At 32.4% G+C, this 27264-nt stretch overlaps 3 protein-coding genes across 4 annotated transcripts; 2 read left to right on the top strand and 1 right to left on the bottom strand.

The window, feature by feature from the left end:
• The first annotated feature begins 1181 nt into the window (after positions 1–1181).
• LOC25497704 (60S ribosomal protein L23a-2) lies at positions 1182–3983 on the top strand. The gene is made up of 4 exons (XM_013592404.3): positions 1182–1321; positions 1431–1464; positions 3057–3420; positions 3743–3983. The coding sequence occupies exons 2-4, from the start codon at positions 1449–1451 to the stop codon at positions 3825–3827; spliced, it is 465 nt and encodes a 154-aa protein (XP_013447858.1). The 5' UTR covers positions 1182–1321; positions 1431–1448; the 3' UTR covers positions 3828–3983.
• Positions 3984–10658: 6675 nt separating this feature from the next.
• LOC25497707 (psbP-like protein 1, chloroplastic) lies at positions 10659–15633 on the bottom strand. 2 transcript variants are annotated; one of them, XM_013592408.3, is made up of 8 exons: positions 15422–15633; positions 15244–15343; positions 13985–14056; positions 13808–13890; positions 13155–13277; positions 12995–13066; positions 11087–11183; positions 10659–11009 (listed from the first exon to the last, which is right to left on the bottom strand). In XM_013592408.3, exons 1-8 carry the CDS (start codon positions 15482–15484, stop codon positions 10906–10908), a joined length of 714 nt encoding a protein of 237 aa, XP_013447862.1. In that variant the 5' UTR covers positions 15485–15633; the 3' UTR covers positions 10659–10905. The 2 variants fall into 2 exon arrangements, with proteins under 2 accessions (XP_013447862.1, XP_013447861.1); XM_013592407.3 differs by having other exon boundaries at positions 13985–14065; positions 15422–15632.
• A 5216-nt stretch (positions 15634–20849) lies between these two features.
• Positions 20850–24740, top strand: LOC120576948 (F-box/LRR-repeat protein At4g14103). Its single transcript, XM_039827814.1, has 6 exons — positions 20850–21902; positions 22094–22243; positions 22338–22395; positions 24031–24173; positions 24404–24544; positions 24663–24740. Exons 1-6 carry the CDS (start codon positions 20946–20948, stop codon positions 24738–24740), a joined length of 1527 nt encoding a protein of 508 aa, XP_039683748.1. The 5' UTR covers positions 20850–20945.
• Positions 24741–27264: the final 2524 nt, after the last annotated feature.

Raw genomic sequence — 27264 nt, forward strand, 5'->3', positions numbered from 1 at the left:
AAGACTTGATATTGATAGTGTACTAGATATTTTTGTAAGTACATTTGACTACTCTTGTTCTCTTTAAGCTAATACAGTTTGTATATATGCTAATTTGAGTTAAATTTTTTAACTCTTACAATTCCAATTTTTAGGATTTAATAATAATAATAATAATAATTTTTATACATCGTAAATGTCACTATTATTTATTTATTTTTGAGCAAGCCACTAATATTTTCTTGACTTATTATTTAACTAACCATTTATTTCATGAGATATTATTTTATTTTATTTTTTGATAAATTATTTCATGAGTTATTGTTTTCCAGCTTATTCCTATGATCCTTCAAGCTTTATCAAATTTCTTCCATTCTTTTTCGTAAAAAAATCCTTGTAGAATAACTTGGCTTTAACTTCTCTTAATAATCCATTTATTTCCTCTATATATGCACGTTGACATGGATGAAATCAAGAGAATTAATTTTGATTGATGTCATTCAATTGTTGAATTAATTCTGATTATTGTAAAAAAATAAAATCAATTATGACTTTAATAAGTACAATAAACATCATTGATCGAAAAAGAATTCACGAAACATTCACATATAACTACAATAAACATTATTTTAATATTAAAAAAAATCAAAGACGTTTTTGGCGGAAAAAACGGCAAGTCTAGTGTTTTTCTTGTTTTTCGTTGTAGCACTGTTCGTGGTAAAGAGCATTTTTCTAGTAAATAATATTAATATAAATTTTTAATATGGTCAAATATGATTCATGTTTTTATTTGTATGTGATTTAATTGTTTTTTAATTAATGATTTAAATCAGCAAAGATATACAGCCTTGATTGATAAAATCGAGTATTATTTGTTTGAATGAAATTTTGATTTCATTACACAATTAAAGTGCTTTTGTTGTTGCTTCTTTTTAAAAAAGAAAATGAAAATCATAACTTTCTTAATTCTTTAATGTAATCCAAAACATTAAAAGAGTGTTGATTATGTTTTCCCATAAAATCACAATGAATTAAATAGTAGTATTAGAATCAATAAATATTAATAATGACAATATAAAGTTTTTGTAAAATAAAAATAAAAATTAAGGTTTGAAGTTTCCTCGACAGTTAACTACCAAAGTTTTCCTTGATAAATGATATTTTAGTATTTTACTAGTGTTTCTCAGCCTTATCAAATGTGTATTCAACAATTCTCAATTCCCTTTGCTTTCAAAAGGTTATTCCCGTAATTCCGGGTTCCCTATAAATCATCAGCTACCTTCCTGCTCCATTCCGAACCCTAGTTACTGCAGCTGCACCACCCCATTCTTCCATTTTCAAGGTTTCTCAATTTCTACATCATTCCATTACTTCAATTTCCTTTTCCTCGCATCAATTTCTAGTTACCAATTCGAAATCCTATTTCTAATGCATTTTATTTTTCTTAACAGGAACTTGTAAGATTTTCAATGGCTCCTCCAAAGGGTGAGTTTTCAGTTTTCGCTACATAATCATTGTTATCATTTATCATTTAGTTGCTAATTTTTTGATGCTGGTAGTTAATTTTTTTTTGTTCTAAAGGTTTTTTTTTTTTTTTTTTTTTTTGTTGCTAATGTTGGGTATTTGGCTCACATGGTTAATGCATAATAGCTTTTGGGATTTAATTGTTTAAATAAATTGATATTGATATATGACTAAGGTCCTGTTTCAATAAACAACTTAATTTGCAGCTTATAGCATAAGCACTTATCATGATAAGCTCATATGTATAAGCTATTTTAATTAAAAAAAGATATAATTAAGTTAAACTGTTTTTCTATAATTTGTTTACACAAGCTATCTTAGAGAAAATTATGATAAGCTGAAATTAGCTTTGAATATGTCATAAGCTGTTTTATTGTTCTTGTTTATTTTTGTAGATAAACTCAAATAAGTCAATCCAAATAGACCCTAATTTATAGAAAATATGACTGTAGTTGTGCCTTTTTTTTTCCTACAATTTCTTCACGAGTTGTGTTTGAATTTTTTCAGCTCTTATCGGTTTATTTTGAGTGCTTTGCTGAGACATTGATTAAACCATAATGGTTGCTTTTTGAGAATTCTGTAGAATTGTATTGGATTGTATAAGTAATGCATTTTTGTATTGTGTTATACACTGTCATGAGTATTGTGTTGCCTTTTAACCATTCATTTATAAGACATTTCTGCACTTAACAAATTTCCGATAAGAATGCATCACCCAATTTCTGCTAGTTTGATTTTCTGGTCTCTAATTGTTTGATTTTGCCCTCTTTGGTTTTGTTTGTAGTTATAACACTAAAGATCTTAAATTATTATGTGATTAATTTAAAGAAAATGGATGTGCCGCTGTGCCCTTTTTGTATAATTTGTGAATGTGAATGAATGAGGAGTGTTACATTTTTTGCTCTGATCAGTTTGTTTGGGGTGTTTTGCTTAGACATTAGCTATAAGCCAAAATGGTTGATTTTCGTGAATTCTGTATAATTGGACTGGATTGTAATCATTGTATAAGTACTGTATTTTGTGTACTGTGTTATACACATTGTGTTGTGTCTCCTCTTAACCACTCATTTATAAGACAGTACTGCACTTAGTCAATGTTCGATAAGAATGTAACACCCAATTTCTGCTAGTTTGATTTTCTGGTCTCAAATTGTATATATTTGATAGATAGGTTAAATTTTGAAAGCTTCGAAGACAATGTTTGATTAGTTGAAATGAGAACCTTTTCTATAATTTTTGTATGAATTAATCGGGTTGCGTTTTATTCCGACCTGTGTTTGGACTTTGGAGTGTTTGCCAAGATACTTGCAATAGTGTGTTGAACTGTGTACTCTAGTACTGGACTATATTGCATAAGTGCTGGCATTATCTTTGTTATATACTACATTGCTAACTGCTAATGGTGTTGTGTCTTGTATTGCACTTTTTAACCAATTTCCGCTTAAAACGTATAACAGACGTGGCTAGTTGTTTTGTTTGGTCTCTAATTTTCTGTACTAGATGACAGTTTTTGATTCATTGAAATGATTTTTTCTTATATAATTATTGTACAGGGGAAAATGCAAAAAAAGCTGATCCCAAAGCTAAGGCCTTGAAGACTGCCAAGGCTGTGAAATCTGGTCAAGTGATTAAGAAGAAAACTAAGAAGATCAGAACAACTGTCACATTCCACCGGCCAAAGACATTGTCGAGGGAAAGGAACCCTAAGTATCCTCGCATTAGTGCAACACCAAGAAACAAGTTGGACCATTATCAAATTCTTAAATTTCCTCTAACTACCGAGTCTGCAATGAAGAAAATCGAAGATAACAACACACTTGTTTTTATTGTCGACCTTCGTGCTGACAAAAAGAAAATTAAAGATGCTGTGAAGAAAATGTATGATATTCAGGCCAAGAAAGTTAACACTTTGATCAGGTAATGGACATGACAATATGTCTAGGTCTGCAAAATATAAATTTTAATTGTTGAACATGTTTCTTGATACATATCCCAACTAAATTTAGAGCAAGAACACTAGTTGCTTTACCTGTTGGTTTTGTTTAGTAGTTACCATATCTATTTACTTGAACCCATAAAGGCAAATCTGTTAAACTATGAAAAGAAGCTAAAAATTGTGTTTTATTGCTTTTCAATTATAATGCTTTAGAAGATCAGTGTTGCATACAGTATAATATTGAACAGATTACCTTTGTATTTGATATACTAACCTCCTTTGTCCTTTCTTCCTCTTTTGCAGGCCTGATGGTACTAAGAAAGCCTATGTTCGGTTGACTCCAGATTATGATGCATTGGATGTTGCCAACAAAATTGGTATCATCTAAGTTGTATTGCTTATTTGAGCAGTGGGAATCCATCACTTTTAAGATAGTTGATAGATATCCTGTGTTAGGACTCCTTTCTCATCCTTATATATTTGCTCAGGTGTATTCAATTTTGGGAATATTTTCATGATATCAGTTTATATTTTGAAATTTATATTTCTCATTGCATTTGCTTTATAATTTAATCACCAATTTAGTATCCAATAAGCTCCAAGTGTTTTTACTAATATATGTTAGTTATTGAACTTGTTTAATAGGAAAATGTTTTATGAGGATAGTAAATAAGAAAGGAAAACAGATCCTATGCCATTTAAATCTTGACTCAATGCACGCTTTTTTATTCTTTTAGTTTGAAAAGCCAGACATAGTCAGGTGCCTACCGTGTTCGCATATTTGGTAGGCACCGTTACATGTCTGGGACATAATACTTGGGAGATGGAGTCTGATGAATATGGGTTTCCATATTGTCTGATTACATCTGTTGAAAAGGTGTTCATCGTTGCCCAGTAATGCTTCATTATTATTTGAGCTACATCTGGACTCCACATTTTTCACAAACACATAGTCACTGATCCCTCTTTTTAACAATAAAAACTGCAAAAGGAGAGGGTATATGTTGGAAACACTCTACTCTATTTGTGTATTTAGGATTTATGGCTAAACTCTTATATGCACACAAACAATATTTAGTTATTACAGGCTGGTATAATGGTGGCTAAATATTTTATCCCAGGGTGATGATGTGATTCATCATGTGATAATAGTAACATTCACCAAGCCAAACTTGTTCTTGGTTTATTTAGAGGGCTAGTCAGGACCACCATTTGGTGGTTAAGGAACGAGTTAACAACCATAATTGAATTGGGTGAAAATTTTATTGATGCTTTTCCTCTCAATGGTTTTTTAGTTCATGTTTGGGTTGTTGCAGTTTTCAGTTCAATTTATTATGGTGTGCCATTGTAATTTTTGCAATAATTGTGTTCGAGCTTCAACAAAATCATACTGTCGCTGTGATTTAGCCAAAACTCATTTTGATTTCAAACACGCATTTAGTTTGGTTTATACCGCGAGGTAATTACAGACTTGGTACATGACTGATGGAACTCTAGTTAGGCTTCTCAGCTCATGGAAAATTTGTTATTTAATAGGATAGCAATAAGAAAGGTAAACACTTGATAAGCCATTCAGCCATGACTCAATGATTGATTTGTTTTCTCTTTTTTTTGGTATAGTTTGAAAAACCAGGCATAGTCAGGTGCCTACCGCGTTTGCAATTTTGGTAGGGACCGTTACATGTTTGGGACATAATACTCGAGAGATGGGGTCTGTTGAATATGGGTTTCCCATTTTGTCTGATAACATCTCTCTTGAAAAGGTGTTCATCGTTGCCCATTAATATACTTCATTATTATTTGAGCTACATCTGGACTCCACATCTTTCACGAATACCTGTCTGTAATGACCCTTCTTTTTAACCTTAAAATTGCTAAAGTAGTGGTTTATGTTTGTTGGAATTTAGCATTTATGAACGTATTCATATATGCAAACACAATATCCAAATGTTTTGTACCCAGGCTATGTGATTCATCACGTAGTAATAACATTCACCAATCCAAGCTTGTTCTATGTCTATTTAGGATATTTATTTGGTGGTTGTTGAAAGAGTTAGCAATCCTTAAGTAGATAGGATGGCAGTTTTCTTAGTGCTTTTCTTATCAACTGTAACTTTAGGCAGGATGTGGTATAATTTTAGTATCAAGTTTTTAGCTTTTGGTTTAGGTTGTCTCGTTTACAGTAATGTTATTTTTTATACCTGCCATTAGTGTATCACTGTAACTAGGCTCGTTCGCAATAATGTTATTTTTTTAAACCTCCCATTAGTATATCACTGCGACTAGGAAATCCTTTATTAGAATAGCAAATATAAAGGGAAAACAGGTCATAAGCCATTCAGTAATGACTGAATGCCTGTTTTTATTCTTAGTTTGAAAAACCAGACATAGTCAGGTGCCTACCGCATATGCAATTTTGGTAGGGACCGTTACATGTCTGGGACATAATACTTGGGAGATGGAGTCTTATGAATATGGGTTTCCCATGTTTGTCTGACAACTTCTCTCGAAAAGGTGTTCATCGTTGCCCGATAATATACTTCATTATTATTTGAGCTACATCTGGACTCCACATCACAAATCCTCTTTCTGTCACCAACCCGTCTTCCTTTTAATCTCATAAATTGCAAAAGTTGAGTTATATTTTTGTTGGACTTGGAAACCATTCTTCACTAGTTGATATTTTTTTTGCCCCCAGGCGATGATATGATTCATGTGATAATTACATTGACCAATACAAGCCCGTTCTGGGTCTATTTAGATAGATGTCTATTCAGGACCTTTATTTAGTGGTCAATGAAAAGTTAACAACAATTAAATTAGTTAGAATGTCATTTATCTTAACTATTTTATGCTCAATTTATATTTAGCTAGGTTTCTACTTTCTTGTCTTTCATGGTTTAAGTCAAATTTTTGTGAGATATTTTACTTTCTTGTCTAGGTTGTGTTCACAGAAATTTTGTTTTGAACATGCCATTCATTTATTATCACTGTGTTGGCTTTTTTACTTAGTGGCGTTTGAACTCCTGCACAAAATGAATGATGCCCTTGAATTTAATAGATAACATGAAAAATAGCATGACTAAGTTTGAATAAGTCACATGAGGAGTGCTAGCAACACGGTCTAATTCTCACTCTCTTATTCGATGAAATCTGTGTCCTGCCATTTTATGTGGGGATCATTTCTAAATTATGTATCCAACATATTTCAATCAATAAAAGAGTATGCGTTAGATAGATTGTCGAAAAGAGTGTAATGAGCACTCCTCTTGGTCACATTAGTTGCATGTTAGTATATATCGTAGTTTTTATAATCAGAAATTTTATAAATCGTAGTTTTTAGAATCAGAAAATTTCTACTAAAGAGGAAGATAGCTCAATATTATCTTTGAGCATTTGTCGTATTCATTCTGAATACATAAATAAATTGTGTCTCTAAAAATGATTAGATACATAAATTATTTGAAATCTAATGACGTAAGAATACCTAATAAGTTGGATTCTTTTTATTGGGTTGAACAATTTTCCTTAAAGATACTTTAAATAGACTTTTGGTCAAAAGTTGTTTTGTAATTTAGTATTTAGAATAAAATATTCATTTTAGTTCCTCACAATTTTCTTTCCTGTCGATTCAATTTTTGATAAAAATAATACTAAATTAGTTCATATATGTGGTGGGAAAGTTAATCCTTCGATGTACTGTGAGTTCTTAGTGTAATATTTAATTAAAAAAACTAGATTCTTGACTCGTGCTGTTGCGCGGATCTCTGGATCAATTCATTATGATTACAATTAACTCAAGCATGAGGAAAAAAAATTATCATTCTAGAATAGTATGGCTCATCTATGAATGCAACAAACATAAATTAAAGTACATTTTGGAAAATTTCCTTGTAAACGACATTAGATGTCACACATCTATCTTTCCCTTCATCAATAACCAATATCTTTAAACGACATCAGATTTCGAGGAAAGACAGGAATTCAAAATGTCTTTTTGGAATATCAGAAGAATCCTTGAGCTCGAAAACAATGGTTCCTCCCATGAGATTAAGCTTGTAGTGGTCTGGTCTGGAAAATATAATCATTTTGTGCAACCATAAACTTTTCAATCACGTATATTGACACCTCCTCAAACTGATCCTTAAACAGAGGCACCAAATTCTTTCTTACATTTGCATGGACTTTTACACCCTAACACAAAACAAATCCAACTCAGTTTGCAATACATCAACCATTTCTTTTCATATAAGCATATATTGCAATTAAAGTCAAAATAATAATTAATAAAGTATATAACAGAACCAAAATTATTTAATATTAAACCTGAATTGGAGTTATTACTAATGTAGTTTCAACACAACAACCCATGGGAAACATTCCAAAGAACCACATGCAATGCCTTAACATGTAAATGTCGTACCCAAAACTACAATCAATCTAATTCTATAGAGGAATCAACAACCTAATATGAATGAACATGTCTAAACACCTAACATGGAATATAAAGTTTCTACCCTGACATTTTACCTTCTAAGTTTTAATATATTACGACTCATTTTTTGTGTTTGGCTTTACATACTCAAAGGAAGAATTAGTTCAAGCAAACATAATTTTCACATGTGTGTTACAGTAGATTAGAGTCAAGACATTACCTGATCATCAAGCAAGATCATATGCATACGACCAACTTCATTAGGATTGAAACGGTCAGGAGTAATCCAAAGATTAATCACCCTAATTTGGATCTGGAAGTCAATCTTTCCACCAACAATGTCTGCAAATTTTGTGTTTTTTGAAGCTTTTCCTACCCATCAAAGAACATGTACGAAGAATTGAAACAATCCATGGAGACAAAAAAGTAGAGAATACAAAAACAAACCTTTGCCTGCCATGGTTAGATTCAACCAACTTTTCTTATGAATTCTAATATGAATTTAAGCTTTTCTGTGATAATGTCCAAACAAAACAATGGTAACATGAATTTATAGTAGTGGCTCAGAGAAAAGTTTCAACACAGAATTACAACGTAATAAATGATGTCTGAAAATTGTAGGTCTCCAGGGTATCTCATAAATTTGGAGGTCAAGTTCAGGGTAAGACAAAATCACATCGACCTCACAACCTGATTCAACAAGTCTACTCATTAATTTGTTAGTTGTGCCTGTCATCCTATCAATGAGCCTATCACTTTGAGCGCACAAAACAGTAACTAATGAGTATAGACATGGCAATGTTGATATCAACCCCTCTTATCACCTTGAGCACAACAAAACTAATTAATGACACAAAGTGTTTGGACAATATGTGTTTGCATTGGTTAAACACAAAAGAACGGCTGCATTTGTTCCTAAGCATTACATGGCTGCTGTAATAGTTAATGAACCATGGGGCTTGCAAATACTTCGTGGGGGCCAGCACAAGATCATTTAATACATGCAGTTGGGTGATTAGGGAAAAATTGCAAGGCGCCAAAACAGGGTTTAGGCAAAAGAGATTAAGCATAATGTGGGCCCTTGCTGCAGTTAGGGTTAAGGATTAACTCATATCAGACTACCTTTGATTTTAAGTAAGTAAGATGAGTCCATATTCTGAATTGGTTCGCAAACAAATTGCGAGTGACAAAAATGAGTCCTTAGTGTAATATTTAATTAAAAAAATCAAATTCAGGTCGTTCCACTGAAGCAGTTGAGTTGAAACTCACTTTCTTGCACCCAAGTCATTCAGACACATTTGGGACCTCCATATGCAGGCGTTGTGACTAATGTTAAGTTGCATATGAAATTGAAATGCTTGTACAACAACCTACATAATATAATCCAACATACTTGAAATTCTGGCACGTTATACTTACGATGTTCTATACGATGTTTCAACACAAGTTATACATAAACAGATGTTGAATGAGATGTTTCGAACACTAAGCTAACATAGGACAAGAAAAATGCAAAGCATAAAGTAAAAGGCACAGTGAGTTTGTTAACCCAGTTCGGTGCAACGTCACCTACTTTGGAGGCTACCAAGTCAGGAAGGAAATCCACTAGTGTAGTCCTTATTCAATAGCTCTCAGCAAAATCCTCGTTTGCACTAATGACCTAGGACTTACCCGTACTAACTTCAACCTAGGAACTCCTAGATCTGAGATCCCATCTCACTCCCTTACAACTGATCACAACCCCTATGATTCTTAAATTACAAACACAATAAAATGAAGTTACCTTCAAACACAAAACAACTAAACACCGTACTTCACAACTTTGGTGCAGTTTTTAAACTACCTAACTCTTTGCTTAAAAACTTCAGAGTAGTGCACAATTTACAACTCAAACTCAGTCCTAAACATGCATCAAGATGATACACGAAAGGGTCACATAAACAGACTCAAAACCCTAGATGATCTATTCTTCAAATGACGACTTGAATACTTCTCTAGGTCTTCCAGTCTTGTTTAAATACTAAAGCAATACGAGTCATTAATCTTGTTGGGCTTCAGAACAATCCTGTGATCCATTTCACGTACAACAAAATCATAAAAGGAAACTCCTAATATGTAGGTACATTATTAGGAACATCCTGATCACCTCCTAACTTTCCTAAGTAGATAACACAATCTTAGGAAATCACAAACCGATCCGATCCTGTGCTAAAAACACGCAGTTTGACCAACAAGAATAAAAGCGTTGATACCTTAAATAAAATAGCGCGTGCGTAAAACAAGGCAGGATGCATGTCAACCGAACCTTGCCAGGATGTTGACACATCGTGTTTAACATCTCACATGAATATTTATTTTAGGCAAAAATGAAGCCAATATACAAATATTCAAGAATGCTAATGAAACAAATCAAAACAGGTGAAAGGTAAAGTGTGTTGAATATAAAATGGATTTGAAAGTTACAAGGTTCAACTTCCATATAGAGAACTATCAAACACGAATTTCATTCGATAAACAAATCACAAAATTAAAAAGCAAAAGAGTTAAACTCCATCCTATAAGTCAGTCTCGGATTTTATGGCAATCTAGTGAAGTAGACGATGATTGTCATTTAGATGCAATTTAACGACCATATAGTTCTTTTTAATTTAAGAACCAATTTGAAAAGAAAAAAAAAAGATACATGTATAATCTAACACATTAAAGGACTGCATAAATAATTCTGATTTTCATTTTCATCTTTTGGAAAGAGTTCTATTTACCTAGGCAGAAGGGTTTGCCATATTATATTCAACCATAACATTGATGAATGGAATCTATGTTAAAGATTGACCAGAATTGCTATTTAGATGCAATTAACTGTTATATATGCAGTATGATTATGTCTTCTAAATAGCAATTCCGAAGTAACAACCATAACTGCAAAGACTCCATTGATGAATAGCTATTAAAACAGATATAAACTCGAAAATGAACATTCTTGCCGATGAAGAGTTTATTATATTTAGTAGTACAAAATAATTGATTGCAATCAAACTTTGAAAAGTTGGAAGGATTCTACTATGGTGTTCAATCTGTCTTTCATCTTTCCCCATCTTCTCTCATTTGCTCCTGTAGTCAAGGTGTAAAACTTACCTGCAACAAAAAAAATTATTTAGAATTTAATCACTTAATGCACTTGAAAGATTAAGAATAAGAATCCAAAACCATACCATTGCCAATGGAGACTGCGCTGAGAGCATGTCGAGTGTAGTTTGGAGCCTGAGCAACGAATTCGAATTGATAATATGCTTTTCCGTCAATCTCACGCTGGCGACACAGAAGTTATGATCAATGTTTGTTATATTCATATATACACAATGCATGTATTATTGTTTTGTCTTATCCCTCAGGTTTTTAAAAGGGGCCTGGATTACCAGAGTTTGGCCAGAAAATAAGTAAAACATGACCAATGACTGTTTTAGCCAAGGTATAAACTCGGGTACTTCAAATCAATTCAACCTTAACTGAAGATCATTAATCACTTGAGCTTAACAACTTGGTAGCAAGATGCACATATTCATTAATTATTACAGGCTATCATCAATTTTTTTGCGGACAAGAGGTGTTAATAACAATGCACATATTCAATAATGTGATTAGGTATCTCAAACTTAGAAAATAAACAACAAAATCAAAGACAATTCTTCAAAAAAAAAATAAAAATACCAAAGACAAGAAGATTAAGCTTTTGGAATGTACTTGCAGTGTGTACGATTTATCAGACTAGGGTTAATCTATTTAGGTCATGCCCTCAGAATGCTCTCAAGGTGGGTATTTATAGCAGTAATTGGGCCTGTTTATTCGCTAACTTAGGCATAAAGTTTCTTGGGCCGAGATAAGCATTGAGGCTTCTAGAAGGTTTTTATGGCGGTGCCTTCATGATGGCCGCCTAAGACTACTTCGGCCCTTATGAAGGGCGCTCATGTTTATTCTGGTCTTTAGGAAGGGCTTTGTGCCCTTTATCCGGGTTTTCCCGGTCCACAAGCCCCCCAAGCACGAGCCTTGGGACAAGGCGAAGTGTTTTACTTTTTGATAGGAGATATGGCTTGCTGTGTATCCTTCCTTGTGAGTATATCTAGGTTGAATCGTCCTTTATAGAGGGCACTACGTCCCCCATCCGGGTTTTCCAGGACCAAGGAACTTCAGTATTTGCTACTTGACAACAGTAAGCAAATTAACAGTTTAACAAAATTCAAAGACTTGTTATTGATATAATACTTTAATCAGATATTGACTACCCTTTCTTTTTGACAATATTTCTAAATTGGAAATATATTCACAAGAAGTTTCTAAATGGTAAATCTCCCTATGAATTTTGGAAGACCAATATGATGACTATCCCCCTCTTACTAAATATCCTCAAGAAGCTAAACAAAATCTGATGTTTTAACCAAAAAATTGAAGTGGATACTCTTCATTATAAACCATATTTCCTACCACTAATTTGTGTATAATATTGCAAACCACTAAGATCCTGTTTGGATAAACACTTACCACATTAATGCTATGTATAAGTTATTTTTATAACAAAAGGTAAAATAAAGTCCAACTCTTTTTATATAAGCTGTAAGCTATTTTCATAAACTATCTTGAAGAGTTTACGAAAATAAGCCAAAAACAACTTATGGACATGCTAGTAGATAAACTCAAACAAAAAAAATCCAAATAGGCCCACCAGTATTCATCTAAACTTTGGTTTTTAAACAAAAATAGCTGTTCGAAGAAGATGAAAATGTTCAAAACCTTGCCAAAATAAGATTGGAATGCAAGACTACATGCCACTCTTGACATTGGTGAAATCCTATCCTTAGTATACTATTTCATTCTTCCAGGACAAAGCCACATATATGGCTGCTGAACAAATAAAAACCAAACCGGCCGGTTCAACAAGTTGAATCATGAATTGGCGCTGTCTACTGTTTGGTTTTTTGAACAGTTCTACTGTGGTTTCGTCTCAGTTCGAGCAGTTTAAAGTAGTTGAACCAAGAACAAACATTCTCACCAATTCGCTGTCTAGTTCGGTTTTTAAATGTTATAATGACATCAAAAACAAGGAGAATCGATATAAGACAACAAACCTCAGTTGCTTGAATTATCTTTGTTTTCTGGTTTGGAGGTGCCAAAACTTTTTTTATCAGAGTTGCAGCAACCTGCAAACAAATTTAAAATAAGATGAAAAACACAACTCTTATTCTCTTTCTAGAATCAATGCAACTCACACTGCTATAAGCCTCTAACCTGTTCAGGGGACCCAAATTCTTTAATATCCTGTTTGCTTGTTGGGATCATTGTTACGCTGACGTTTTCGAGTGGTTCGATAACATCTTTGAACACCTTATCTTGACCTTCAATCACTACTTCCTGCCCACTCCCCATGACAAAAGAAAAACAAAGAGCTAACCTTAACTTCCATTTTAACCTTTTACTGATAAATGATTTAATTATTTATTTATTCCCTACAGATATAACGAACTTTGATTTTAGTCCCTGTGATTTTCTTTTTTTATGCTTTTTACCCCTGCAGTATCAGCAACCATAATTTTTGGTGTCAGTTTTTAGTTCTCTGTTGAAAAAAGCTGATGCGGCCGACGTTGGTCAACACGGCACCTATGACATTGGTTTTCTTAATGACGTGTCATTCACTTGTACTTCTGAATCACCACCACCACCACCCGAGTCACATCTTGCCACGTCACCAAACGTTTACCAACATCGGCTTTTTTTAACATAGAACCAAACATCAGAGACCAAAAATGACGGTTTATGATATTGTACGGGTAAAAATAATACAGGGACTAAAATCAAAGTTTGCTATATTTGTAGAAGAACCTCTTCAACAAGCAATAGATATAAAATTCATACTGAAGCAGACAGTATATAACAATGCTCACCTGCCATCCAAAAGGGTAGACAAACTGATATCCATCTTTCCTATCCACAACTGGCTGAAATCCTGACTTATTATCGGCGGCAACTGAGCCATATCAAGGGAATACTCTCAGGATGTCAGGAATCAGTATTTAGGAAAGACAGCAGGTGGTAAATAACTGCTTAAAATGCAATCTTACAAGAAATTGAGGATTGGTTGAACAGAAAAACTAATGGGGCAGTAGCTGCAATGGCAATCGCTTGGCGCCTTCCTGATATATCTGAAAAGTATCGCAATCAATTCAAAGCAAAATAGATAAATAGATCATTCTCTAATGAAGTTGTTAAAACATGTATGAATTGATAGGTAAACTTATTTATAATTCACAGCGAGTAACATGTAATTCATAGTATCGTTTCTCCAAAAACACAAACAAGGCGTTAGCCGAGATTGTTCATGTGTGGTTTATATGATATTTGCGAGGTGTTAACCGAGATTGTTCGTTATACAGTCAAGTACGAAACGACTATTTGAGTGTATCTGATGACAAAAACACGGAGAAGTGTTTGGAAGAAGTTTTAAAAATAACATATGATATACTCAAGCTATTTTTAGTTTGTTTTAATAAACTCCTTATGGTAGCTTCAAGAAGCTGTTTATGCAATGCTGAAATCCATTTTCCAATTCCTGTCCACCCAAAATTCTATTGAAAACAATTGTTGAGAATACAAATAGTTTTTCAATTTGTACATCTAAACACAAATAATATAATGAATTTGAACATTCATTTTTTTATCAGCAAATGTTTGTGATTAATTTGTTGGGTTGTGATCGAACTTTGGACCTCCTACAAAGAATTCCTTCAGTGTCGAACCTATACCACTGAGCCACTCCTCCGGGGACTGTGAACTTAGAAGAAATGCACTTATTGAACTAATTATCCAAACACCCTAACAACCAACAAAATGAACCATTGCACAATGCATCTTCATAAGGAGTTAATCTGCCTACATTAATGACCATTGATGCAAGCATCTTCAATGCCAAATGCTTATCTTTTGAAAACTCAAGAATCAAAGAACAACAAAAGGAGTCCAATTCTACTTGTAGTACAAGTAAAGTCCCAAAAGATAGCACAGACATGAACACCAGATACGATATTGACACAGATACAAAGACACCGATAATAATTTTAGAAAATGAAAGTTATTGAATATAATATTATAAATTATAATTCACACAAAAATGTAATTGCATGCGTCACTGTCATATATACCAAGTTTTATGTATAGAAGTGCCATATATACTAAGTTTTATGTGTCAATGTCATACACTGACACGTATCAGACACCAGAGACACATTCAATCTAAAGTGACCATGCTGCATAATAATATACTATAACAATAGCTGTAATTCAAGCTCAATAGATAAAATAAAAGAAACCTTGAGAAAGCAACCTGTTGAAGAAGATGAAAGTTCTTGTTCAGCTTTGACAATGAAGGAAATGCCTTCTCTTCTACGAAAAGTACTACTACTACTACTACTACTACCATGCTTCTGCAACACAATCACTATCAGAGGCAGAAAAGAATGAATAAAACAATATATATACAACAAGTTAATGCATGAGAGTACCTGAGGGAAAGAGTTTTGAAAGAGAGTTCTGTGAAGTGTAGGTGAAGTCTGAAGGGATGCCATTGTTGGCTTGGATTTTGCAAAGAAAATGAAACTTGATAGTTATTGTGTTATATTGTTCTATCTATGTGGTTGGAGGACACTCTTCTGAATTTGACTTATCCATTGTGCTAAAAGTGTAACCACAACCTATCCTCTCATGTCCCAATAATATACTCTCTCATTTCTTTCTATACATAGACATCACATTGCAACACTTTTATAAGGTTAAATAAATTTTTGTTTTATATAATTATAGTCAATTTCGTTTTTAATCTTTATAAAAAAATGATATGTTTTAGTCCTTATAATAAATTTTAATAGATAGTATTAGTCTTTAATTTGTTAAATTAAAAAAATAATAATTATGCTTAAATTTTTGAAAGATTTTTTACAGGCTTGTTTAAAATATTATAAAAAGTTTATCCAAAAAAAATTAGCTCAAAATTTAATTTTTAGATCCAAATTTTCATTAATTTTATTTTAAAAATTTCATATTTAATTCAATACATGTTAAAACATTCTAAATTTTTTATAATAGAGTTTCTAATACTATTCTTAAAATGTTTGTAAAAAATCATTGAAAAATTTAAAATTTTAAGCATAATTAAAAAAAAGTGTAAATTAACACCGACCATCCTTAGAAAAAAAACACCGACTAAAATTATGTGCTGATTAATTATATAGAGACCAAAACCTGTCGCTTTTTATTACGAGGACTAGTTTAAATTTTCTATATTTTTTTTAGGCTAATAGAAATATATAAAAGAAAGGAAACAAGAACAAAAAGAGAAGGGGGACATAGACCAAATCCTTCTCAAGCTAAAAAGTTAAGGGCAAAATGCCACACCCAACAAAGAGTAGAAATGAAGAGATAAAAAACAAGAAACCCAAAAGGAAAAGAAAAAGAGCAAGAAAAAAAAACAAACACAAAGCAAGTTCATGAGTCAATCCGGTAACCTACCCTTAGAGCGGGTGTTATGAACATGAAAAACCTTCTTCAAATTCTTTTTGGTGGTTTTAGACACCACTTTGGTGAAAGGCTCTTCTGTAGCAGTAGAGCGGTTCTTCAAATAATTGATATCAGCCTCTATCTCTTCTTCATCAGTATAAACGCGAGGCCCCATATTTGCAACATCATTACCTTTGCAAGCATACTTCCTCAAAATCTCAATGTCATGAGCGACAATGGGATTTAAATTATCATCAACAACAACATTCAATTTTTCCATTGCATCATTCCATGAACCAAACGCATATCAGGATAATCCTCTCTCTGTGGTTCACAATTAGCTGAATTAGAAGATCCAGATCCAAAGACATCATGAATGGCCTTTTTAGAGCGCTCTTCGATAGAAACACTCAATTTCTCATTATTTGAGCACTCATGTCTTCTTGATGCATGATATCAATAGTACTCACAACCTCTCCATCAACAGTTGTTTTCAAAACCTTAGCAGATTCCAAATGTGGATTATTGTCGACACATGTTTCAGTGACATTATTTGTCACACAATTCGTTGGTTCCTCACCCAAATCATCCTTCTAAACAAGAACATATTTTTTCCCAAGCACTTATGCTTCTCATGAGTTATCACTTTCTCTTGGTTTACTTTAACAAGTTTACAATTAGAAAAACTATGACCAGTGTTTCGACAATGCGAACAAAAAAGTGGAAGATTTTCATAATAAACATTAACAAGTAAAACATAACCTTCTCTTTCAACCCACAATTTATGTCGTATTTTAGCAGATAAATCAATGTCAATTAAAACTCTTGGAAAATGACCAAAAGATCTCTCTAGAGGACACTTACTTGTTGCATCATCCAAACACATAGGCGTTCCGAGACAACTAGCAATTGCAGAGAGAATATTAGGACTTCAATATTCTTGAGGCAATTCCAGAAAACGAACCCAGCATTGCGCTGTTGTTGTTTATGATTGTTCGAATTAAAGTCGGGAGACCAAGCAAAAAGTTTGAGAAAACCAGGTTTTAGGCTCCAAATAAGCACTGCACGAACATGATTAACATCCTCAACAAAAGATAAAACAAATTCATAAAAACCTTTTCCTAAAGAAACAATTCCCCATTTACTCAAAGGCTTCTAGAGAGTATTCAACTTAGCATGCAGGTCTTGAATTTTGAGAGGAGGATCTCCTTTAGATAAAATCTTAGCTAACCCTATATTATATATACTGGAAAAAAAATCCAGTTTATTATAAGTGTATTTTGTGTATAATTATTACTAAGCTTTGTTATAGAAGTGTATTCAATATTAACCTTTTATATTAGAATACAAATTAGTAATATGAAAATAATTCATTTCAGTTCTTTTGGATTGACTTTTTCTCTTTTTAAAAATGTCTTCAATTTTCAATACAAATAACACATGTAACAAATAGATAAGAATACGTTTAAATATTAAAAAAATGTAACAAACACGATATATATATTATATATATATATATATATATATATATTAGTTTTGATTTATTTTTTCTTTATCATTTAAAAAATGTAACAAACAGGATAAATATATTTAACTTACTTTTACATTATCCTAATTATATCATTAAACAACTTTTTCTATAATAAAGATTGTTGTTGATGTCGTTAAAAAAAAGAATATAGAATTTTTTTTGTTATATTGTTAAATAATCATGGTTAGTTTGGTTTGTTATAACTAGGAAGCAACAACTCTTAAAAAAATAAAAAATAAAAAACTAGGAAGCAACAAACATTTATATTTTTAGTATTAATCAAAATCAAAATTTCATAAAAAGAAAAACACTGTTCATAATTTTCAAAGCTTGTTAAATAATCATGGTTAGTTTGGTTTGAAATTTATGAACGGTGTTTTTTTTATGAAATTTTTATTTTGATTAAAAGTAAAAATATAAATGTTTTTTGCTTTCAAATTATAACAAATCAAACTAATCATGATTATCTATTTCAATGGTAGTAACAATATAACAAAAAAATAATCTAAATTCTTATTTATTTTAATAATACCAACAACAATCTTTATTATAGAAAAAAGTTGTTTGAGGATATAATTGAGATAATGAAAAAGTAATGATAGATATATTTATCTAGTTTGTTACACTTTTTAAAAGATAAGTGAAAAAACTGAACGTATATATACTCATATCGTGTTTGTTACCTCTCATAAAAATAAAAAATAACTAGTGACTATAATTTTACCTTATGAACTCCCTTAATTTTCGACAATTTTTTCACATCCTTTTGTACTTTGGTGATTTTTTTCAAACTTAAAGAGATTGCTCATTGTTCCTCTATCAATGTGGTTTAATTTTGAAACTCTAACTTAATAAAATGAATATATCAAATTTTTTTTTTCATCGGTCAACCACAATGTCCATCCATCAAAACCCTTCCCATTTCTATATTCTCTTTTACTATCCTCTGTTATTGTCGGTGTTTGATTCTATTTGGTGGTAAAATCAATTGTTGTTGTTTCTCCATTGCGGGAAAAAACTTAATTCAAAGTTGCCAAAACAGAAACAGATACAAGATATATGAAACCAAAATGACTGAAATTAAATTGTATATTTGCAATTGAAAACCTAAACAGACAACCTCTTAGTTTTTTTTTATACATTTATATAAAAGTGATTTTCAGTACAAAACTACCTCCATCTTTTGATACTTATTTTTCCAGCTCTCTAAAAAAAATCAATTTTTTTTAAAAGCTACTCTTAACAACTTTTCATTTGAAGTTGTATTTAGATTTTTTTTTAGATTATAATTTTTTTTTTAAATTGTAACAAACATATGAAATATTCTTTAAAGTTACTTTTTTTTTTTTAAAAAAAAAAATTAATAAAAAACTGTCTCATTAGACCCGCTTGTTATGGATTAAAATATAAATGACTTTTACATTGAAGATTTTATTGATTATCTTTTTTAGAAAATTTATAAAGAAAATCAGAATCTATTTTATGTTATTTATCATAATAAAAATTATCTAAAAAATAATAATTTTGTTTGTTTGGATACAACTATATAAAAGAGATCATTTGTTACGAAAACACCTAAATCTTTTGACAGCTACATTCACTCTAATCTAATAACAATTATTTTTTGTTACAAAAAACAAAAAAGAGTTAATAAAAATACATAGGTATAAATTAATGAGGTATAATTGGTTTTTTTTTTTCTTTCTGATTTGATTTAATTCAAATTTAAATTTAAATTTCGAATAAAATTTAATATCTAATATAACAGAATTTCCCTATTCCTTCTCGGTATTTCTTGCTTTAAATATATATATTTTTTTCTGCCACACTCTATATAAATAGTTCCGACTAATATCAGACAGGTTCTTAAGCTGTGATCAAACTTGCATCAGTGATAGTTCTTCAATATCTTCTTAGGTATGATTTATGAATCTGTTAACCCTACATTCTTTCGTTATAATTTTTTCTTATGTATCAAGTCGATGTTCTATATTTGTTTGAAATTAGTATTTTCAACGTATCCAGTGTTCGTGTTAGAGACCGTGCTTAATAGGTTGTTTTTGTTTAATTTACGTTATGACTATCTAGGTATTCCATTCGGATCTCAAACTCATAGAAAATTGAAATTAGCAAAAGCTTGAGACTTTGAGTTTTGCTTTACAATGCTATTTGTCAGAAATAGTAGTGACATAATTTTATATTTAATTTTTTTTTAATAGTTTTTATCTCTGTAAGATTCATTCTTCTGTTTGAATTTGTAGAATAACAATGACATTAAGTTTATAATGACTGAGTTGGTTGTATGTAAAAATGCTAATGATGTCTTCGATAATAACATATTTAGAATATTGATTATGTGAAGAAAACAATGTTGACTTAGAATATTGATTATGTGAAGAAAACTATGTTGACTTAGGAAAGGAGAAAATGTCGGATATATAAGAGATGAGACCCATGTACCTGATGCCTTAAGGTTTCTGGGGAGCGCCGGAAGTAGCAATGGACTAAAACGTCCATGACACTAATAAGAGGCTTAGACACCACAGCAGCCTGATCCAGGCTAGGATCCCACTCTCGCTCCCCCTACCGAGCTTAACCAGGGCTCTAATACCAGTTTGTTGGGGAGTCCAGAGAGCGTCGGGAGCGGCAATGTGCCAAACGTCCACCCAAAAGCTTAAGCCATTAGGTATATGGGGTCTCCTCTCTTATATATCCAACATTTTCTCCATTTTCAGTCGATGTGGGACTTAACTACTCACACTTGAAACCCAACAAAAGTTACAATTTTCCGGACCAAATCAAGTATTTATGAAAATTTCCTCTTTTTCTCGGCACGTTGGTGTATGATGAAAGTGAGAATTAAATTTTTTAAAATAATTTGTCACCGGTCTGTTTGTGTTGTTGATTTCACCAATTTCACCATTTTGATATTTACTATGTCGGTCAGTGTATCATCGCATGTTTTATGTATCATTTGTAGCCATACTTTTTCTGTATAGATCATGGGAGGCATATTGTCATCTCCAGCAGGCTTACATAAGCTCCAAATCCAAAAACATAACGCGGGCGATGAGAAAGATATGATCAGCAATTTACCTGATGATATTCTGCATTATATTCTTTGTTTTCTCCCTATCCAAGACGTTGTCCGAACTTCCATATTAGCAACAAAGTGGAGGTATTTATGGACCAACGTATCCGTCATTAACTTTGAAATTGGTCATGTTAAGTCATACGATTCAAAGTCGGTGGATTACCTAGATCAAGTGGACAAAATACTTCACAAATCTAATTGCGTAGTAAGAATCTGCGTTAAAACACAAGGAGGTATCGTTGGTGTAGCTAAAGTTAGTACTTTTATATCTTCTGTTGTGAAGCATAAAGTACACGATCTTAAAATTTCCCTAAAATATCTAAAAGGTACGGATGTGTTACCCAATAGGTTCACTGCATCACATACATTAAACAAGCTGCATTTAAAATTTCCTCGCGCTCTAGATATTCCTAGTGGTATTTCTTTTCCTGGTCTGAAAACATTAGTAGTTTCAAAGGTTTACTTCAGAAATGAGAAATCGGTTGAACAACTCTTCTTAGGGTGTCCTGTTCTACAAGAGTTGACCTTGGATAATTGTCATTGGATGAATATAAGGGATATCCATTTTGCAATTTCTACATTAAGGAAGTTGACCATCTATTCATACCGTCGTCATCTAGATTATTATAATCATTCCGGCAAATGTACAATCACAATTGATGTTAAGAATCTTTTATCTCTATGTTGCCAAAGCGATCCAGAAGTAGAGTTTTTCCTTGTTAAACCAACCTCCATAGTTGATGCAGATATAGATCTAGGGTGTTGCACTTTACCAGACAAACATTATTCTGGCCAATGTGCAATTGAGCTATTGAGTGGATTAAGTAGCGTAAAGTCTCTCAGCTTATCAGATGGATCTCTTCAGGTATGTTTGATTTTTTTCTTCCCACCGTTTTCATATTTTTTAATATTGTCTTAGATTTGGTCAATTATTATTTTTGTTTAAGATAATTCCAATTAACAATGTTGCCTTATTTGTGTTTTTTTTTATTTATACTCATTGCATTGTTCTTTATATCATAATGATCAAACTATTTATGCTTTTTGTACTACTAGTATCTTGAGTATTCAAAGGAGACTCTCCATCATCTTCCTTCATTTCAAAATTTGACACATCTGCTTCTGAGGACTAACACTTTCACTAGTGAAGTAGTAACGGGCATTCTTCTAAAGACTCCTAATCTGAAAGCTCTTCATATTCATACGGTACATCTTCAATCATGCTTAACCTCTATTATATATGAACCATGTTTCAAGGATACTCATGTCCATTGACTTGTTTATATTTATTTTTCTGTAGCGATTTGAGTCATTCATGGATCTTGAAGACGACTGGACATTACTTTCAGTGCCTTACTGTTTCGAATATTCTCTCAAATCATTTTGCGTTTCAGATTTTCTTGGACTTGAACAACATATCCAATTTATTAAGTTTGTTTTAAAAAATGCCAGAGTTTTAGAAGAGATCCGGATAGTGTGTTCGAGCGACATATTAACTGATCGAGATAATATCAAAAGCCAGTTGGAAGCTGTAGTCCCCAAAAGCTGTCTCATGACATTTCTGTAGACATTTTTATTATTTTCTTTCTCTGTTAAATTAAATGGCTTCACCTAGTTGGAATGCCAATACTAGTTTATGGAGCATACACATTCTGAATGGATTCAGTTTATATATAGATATTATTGGACAGACTTTATTTTGTTTATCGGAAATTGAATTCTTTAACTTGTGCTTAGTTTCTCTTACTGATCTTGTAATAAACTCAACATGACAAAGACAATTTACTTGCACTCCTTTTGTTAGCAGTGGCAAAAGGTTTGAAGTGAAGCAAGGAACTTTACTTGTATGCTAATGCATTCAAGGAAATAAACCAAGAATCAAGGAAAAATTTCTTCATGAAGTGACCTTGATTGTATTGAATTGTAATCAATAGCGTCGTTTATGCCAAATTGTATCGAATTATAAGGTTCTGTTTGGCAAGGTCAATTTTCAAGTTTATATCAGATAGCTTCTAACTTGTTAGCTTATATGACTAAAATAGACTTGTTTGGTGACAATTTTTCACACGGGCTTAAACCCCTTTTATTCAAGTAGTGTTTGAGCTTATAACTTATTATTTTTTCTGTCAATTTTACTCTTATCATCTTAATTCAAAACAAAATATATATTAATTAGTTTTTTTATTTTTATATTTCATATTTATCAGCTTGTTCAACTGATAATTCAAGTATCATTAACCATTTCATGGTTTTCGTGTAATGGTTTAACCACTAAAAGAGCATTATGTTTGCCGTCATTCAGACTTCCATGGATGTACATATTTGTATTTCTTTTTGCAAGTGCTCAGTAGTATAGGTGTAATTGTCATATCAGTTCAAGTGCAAGCAACATAGTACCTAGAAAGAAAAACAAGAGATTATTTTGAGCATAGTAAAACGACTCCTTGGCTACATACGTGTGGATTTGAGAGGCCACATGCGTGCTTCAGCTGCTGATCGGGTCATCTCTTTAAATGGAAGGTTTAGGAGGGAAAAGGAGGGGAGGGTTCACCTTTCTTTTAAGAAATACCGACACCATAAAATAGTTTTTAACATGATAAATGATCATATTATACTTCATAAACAACATAACTTATTTTAAAAATAAATAAATTATATTGTCTGTAATTTAAAAAAGAAAAGTGAACTCTCCCCTCATTTCTCTTCTTATATTGTCTGAGGAAAGCCACGGAGAAGAACATTGCCTTATTTCCAAATTGGTTTTGTTGAATTGTGTGCTTTATTAGTTTGTCTAGATCATGCAAGGTTGGTGCCTAAAGAAAGGAACTCCAGCCGTGAAAATTGGCGCAATGACCAGTGACATTAGGGAAAATTTTATGTACCATGAATTTTTGTAAATTTTGACACTTAGGATAAAATTATGTGGAGGCTTATGATGTTCCACTTTGACAAATCATTTTTGAAAAGATTCTCAATTGTTTTGATTATCATAGATAGATACTGGTTGACACTATTTTGGTTAAACGTGTGTTCTATGCGTGCGGTTTTGCTTTTGTTCAAGGAAATTTCTGGTTTAAAGGTCAATTTCCGCAAAAATATGCTTACTGGTGTCAATGTTAATGATTCGTGGGAGATGGTCTTAATACTTTATTTTAGCATGATCATTCGGTCGGGGAGTCGCCATTGCGATTCAAATACCGTCGACTTTTTGACTTGGCTGTAAATAAGGATTGTACGGTGGCCGAAATGGAGATAGAGGGTTGGGAAGACGGAGGAGGGGCGTGTGTGTGGCGACGGCGATTGCTAGCATGGGAGGAGGAGAGTGTGAGAGAGTGTTCTTTATTATTACATAACTTTGTTTTACAGGTTAATGCTACCGATAAATTGAGATGGACTCTTGACACTGCTCATGGATATTCGGTGCGAGAGGCCTACCGCTTTATTACTAGTCATGGGGATCACTTGGATAGGAATCTCGTCGACAATGTTTGGCATAGGCACATACCGGTAAAGGTGTCTCTGTTTGTGTGGCGCCTTCTTCACAATCGACTTCCAACTCGAGGCAACTTGTTTAGAAGGAATATAGTTCACGCAACTAATTCATTGTGTGTGTTTGGCTGTGAAGTTAAGGAAACGGCGGGTCACCTATTTTTATCTTGCGGTAATTCTTTTATCTTATGGTCGTTGGTATCGTCTTGGATAAGCTTGTCTTTGTTACATCATAATGATTTACGACAGCACTACCTTCAATTTTGCTCTATGGCGGAATTTCCCTGATGTACACACTCTTATTTTACATGTATATGGTATGCTTGTGTTTGGGTGATATGGAAAGATCGGAACAAACACATCTTCCAAAATGAGGCATCACATTCTCTCGTTCTTTTGGAGAAAATCAAATGCAACTCTTTTTTATGGATGAAAGCAAAGCAGACATCTTTTAACTACTGTTATTATGATTGGTGGACACATCCCCTCTTTTGTATGGGAGTGCACCAGTAATTTATCTTAGCTGTTACTTGATGGTGCCGTTCATTATCTAGCACCTTGTTGTCTGTAAATATTTAGCGGTGTCTCACTTTTTGCACGTCTTGTGCAGGATGTTTCATTTGCATTATTATTATATCTCATTTTAGCTTGTGCAAAAAAAAAAAAAGGATTACCCCATAGTTACCGCCACTCTCTCTCTAAGTTTATATCATTCAAAAAAATAAATACAACAAAATGATGAAATATTTAGAATGATATTTTAAAATAAGCTATTCAAACAAATTTTTTATGGTAAGCTTAATTTTAAAATTTCTGTTAAAAAAATTATGAAAAAAAAAAGCTACACCGTCAAAATATATTTTAAAAAATGATATAATCATCCTTAAGAACAGGGCCGTCCATGTAAAATAGAAGACTCGTCTCTCTTTTTAAAATAGGCCCCTAGTAGAATAAAACGTAATTTTTTTGTGTAGCTAAACTTCATTGAAAAAAATCAGAATCAGAACAACTTCTAAACATGAAAGGAATTAAAAAAAAAATTAAGTGAAAAAGGTGAAATTTATCTAACGGTATCGTTTGAATTTGTCACTCTTCTGTTGTGGAAAAGGGTAAAACGAATGGCTTATGGGAAGAAAAAAAATGATTGTTGCGATTCTTTCAATGAAATAGCTTTTCAAATTGACTGATTAAGTAATTATACAAATTAGGGGTGGTTTGATAGGATCAGAGTTATGTACAAAAGGGAGAAGTAGAGTCTAGAAGAAAAAAAAACTTAAACGTGTACCGAAAAAAGAAAAAGATATAACACATATTTTTTTATTTAAGTGGGAGGTGGGTGTTAGACTTAATTTTTTGTTGGGAAATGCCATATCCTCGAAAGTGAATTCATGGGAAATACGACTATGATGGCGTGTTTTCCACCAAAAAGCTATTTTTTTGTTTTAATTTTTATATTAAAATAATGTTTGAGATAACCACCTTAAGTGCATACCGTGGTTTTCGTGTTTTGCTGCTTCATGGTGAATAATAGCACTGCTGTTTTTTGTTTGAGGCCCGTAGTATTTGAAGGTCCGATCTGATTGAGCACCTTACACTCCTTAAGAAAATGACATAAGCTAACGTCAAAAAAATAAAAATATAATCTCAGATTATTTAAGCTAAACTTAACAAATCCAAAAAAAGATTTACTGTTTTTTGGAGTACAAAAGGCCGAAGCCCAAAAAATCTGTTACATATATTTTCTTCTGCCGTAAACCAACACTCAGAATAAACAACTTTCACGTACGCTTTGATAAAACTTGCGGCAAATTATTGCTTCAATCGTCTCAGGTATATATGAATTACTGCCCTACATTCTTCTGTTATAATTTCTTCTTATGTATGAGTGTCAGTCTCCTATATATTTCTTACGTTAATATTCTCGACGTATCTGCATCGTGTCCGGTGTTTGTGTTAGAGACCGTCTTGATAGATTTTCTTTGTTTATTTTATGTGTTTTATGTTATGACTATCTAGGTATTTCAATCGGATCACAATCTAGTAGCAAAATTGAAATCTTCGTGTTTTGCTTTGCAATGCTATTTGTCTGAGTACTAGTGACATAGTTATATTTAAAAATTTAAATAAATTAAATTAATATGTGTGTATGTGAATCTCTTGACCGGCCCACATGAGAGAAGATCGACACTTAGGTCAATAGATGTTCAGTAGGTAAAAAGAGAAACATGCATGTGTGGATTTGACCCGGTTTCCCCCCTTGTGAGATTAGGGACCAGAGTTTTTATTGTAGGGACAACGGACAAGCAGCCCCCCAAAGACGCTTCAAGCAAAGTGGTCAACATGAGAAAGTGTGCTCTGACGATCAATAAGCTTTTATACCATTTGCGTTTGACACTTCTAACTCCTAGCCCTAGATGTTGTTGATCTTTTTTCAAAGAGTTTAAAGTTCATGCATAACAATGTTGTGTCTTCTAGGTCTATGAATGTAGTTTTTCAAGAGGATTGATTTTGCCATCCTAAAAGAGTTAGGGCTGCAGCTTGCTTGCTTGCCTTTCATTCCTCTGAAATTTTTTATTGTTAATCATAGAGATTTAAACAAGTTTTTTTTTTCTCTAAATTAATAGTTCCTTCCTCACATTCGATTTCCTCGATTAAACACCTAATTTAGTTTATAGGATAGTATCAACTTATAATTCCTATATATGTTATCAATATTATTCAAAATTTACTTCTAATAA

This window comes from Medicago truncatula, chromosome 7 (genome assembly GCF_003473485.1).
Source record: "Medicago truncatula cultivar Jemalong A17 chromosome 7, MtrunA17r5.0-ANR, whole genome shotgun sequence".
NCBI lineage: Eukaryota > Viridiplantae > Streptophyta > Magnoliopsida > Fabales > Fabaceae > Medicago > Medicago truncatula.

What these genes read in the sequence shown, in the direction of transcription:
- LOC120576948 (XM_039827814.1), top strand. Translation starts at nt 20,946, where the DNA reads ATGGGAGGCATATTGTCATCTCCAGCAGGCTTACATAAGCTCCAAATC. An exon ending in TATCAGATGGATCTCTTCAG is followed by an intron (nt 21,903 to 22,093) that starts GTATGTTTGATT and finishes TTGTACTACTAG; the next exon opens with TATCTTGAGTATTCAAAGGA. An exon ending in AAGCTCTTCATATTCATACG is followed by an intron (nt 22,244 to 22,337) that starts GTACATCTTCAA and finishes ATTTTTCTGTAG; the next exon opens with CGATTTGAGTCATTCATGGA.
- LOC25497704 (XM_013592404.3), top strand. An exon ending in AAAGTTAACACTTTGATCAG is followed by an intron (nt 3,421 to 3,742) that starts GTAATGGACATG and finishes CCTCTTTTGCAG; the next exon opens with GCCTGATGGTACTAAGAAAG.
- LOC25497707 (XM_013592407.3), bottom strand. Translation starts at nt 15,484, where the DNA reads ATGGCATCCCTTCAGACTTCACCTACACTTCACAGAACTCTCTTTCAA. An exon ending in CAACCAATCCTCAATTTCTT is followed by an intron (nt 13,891 to 13,984) that starts GTAAGATTGCAT and finishes GATATGGCTCAG; the next exon opens with TTGCCGCCGATAATAAGTCA. An exon ending in AATTTGGGTCCCCTGAACAG is followed by an intron (nt 13,067 to 13,154) that starts GTTAGAGGCTTA and finishes ATTTGTTTGCAG; the next exon opens with GTTGCTGCAACTCTGATAAA.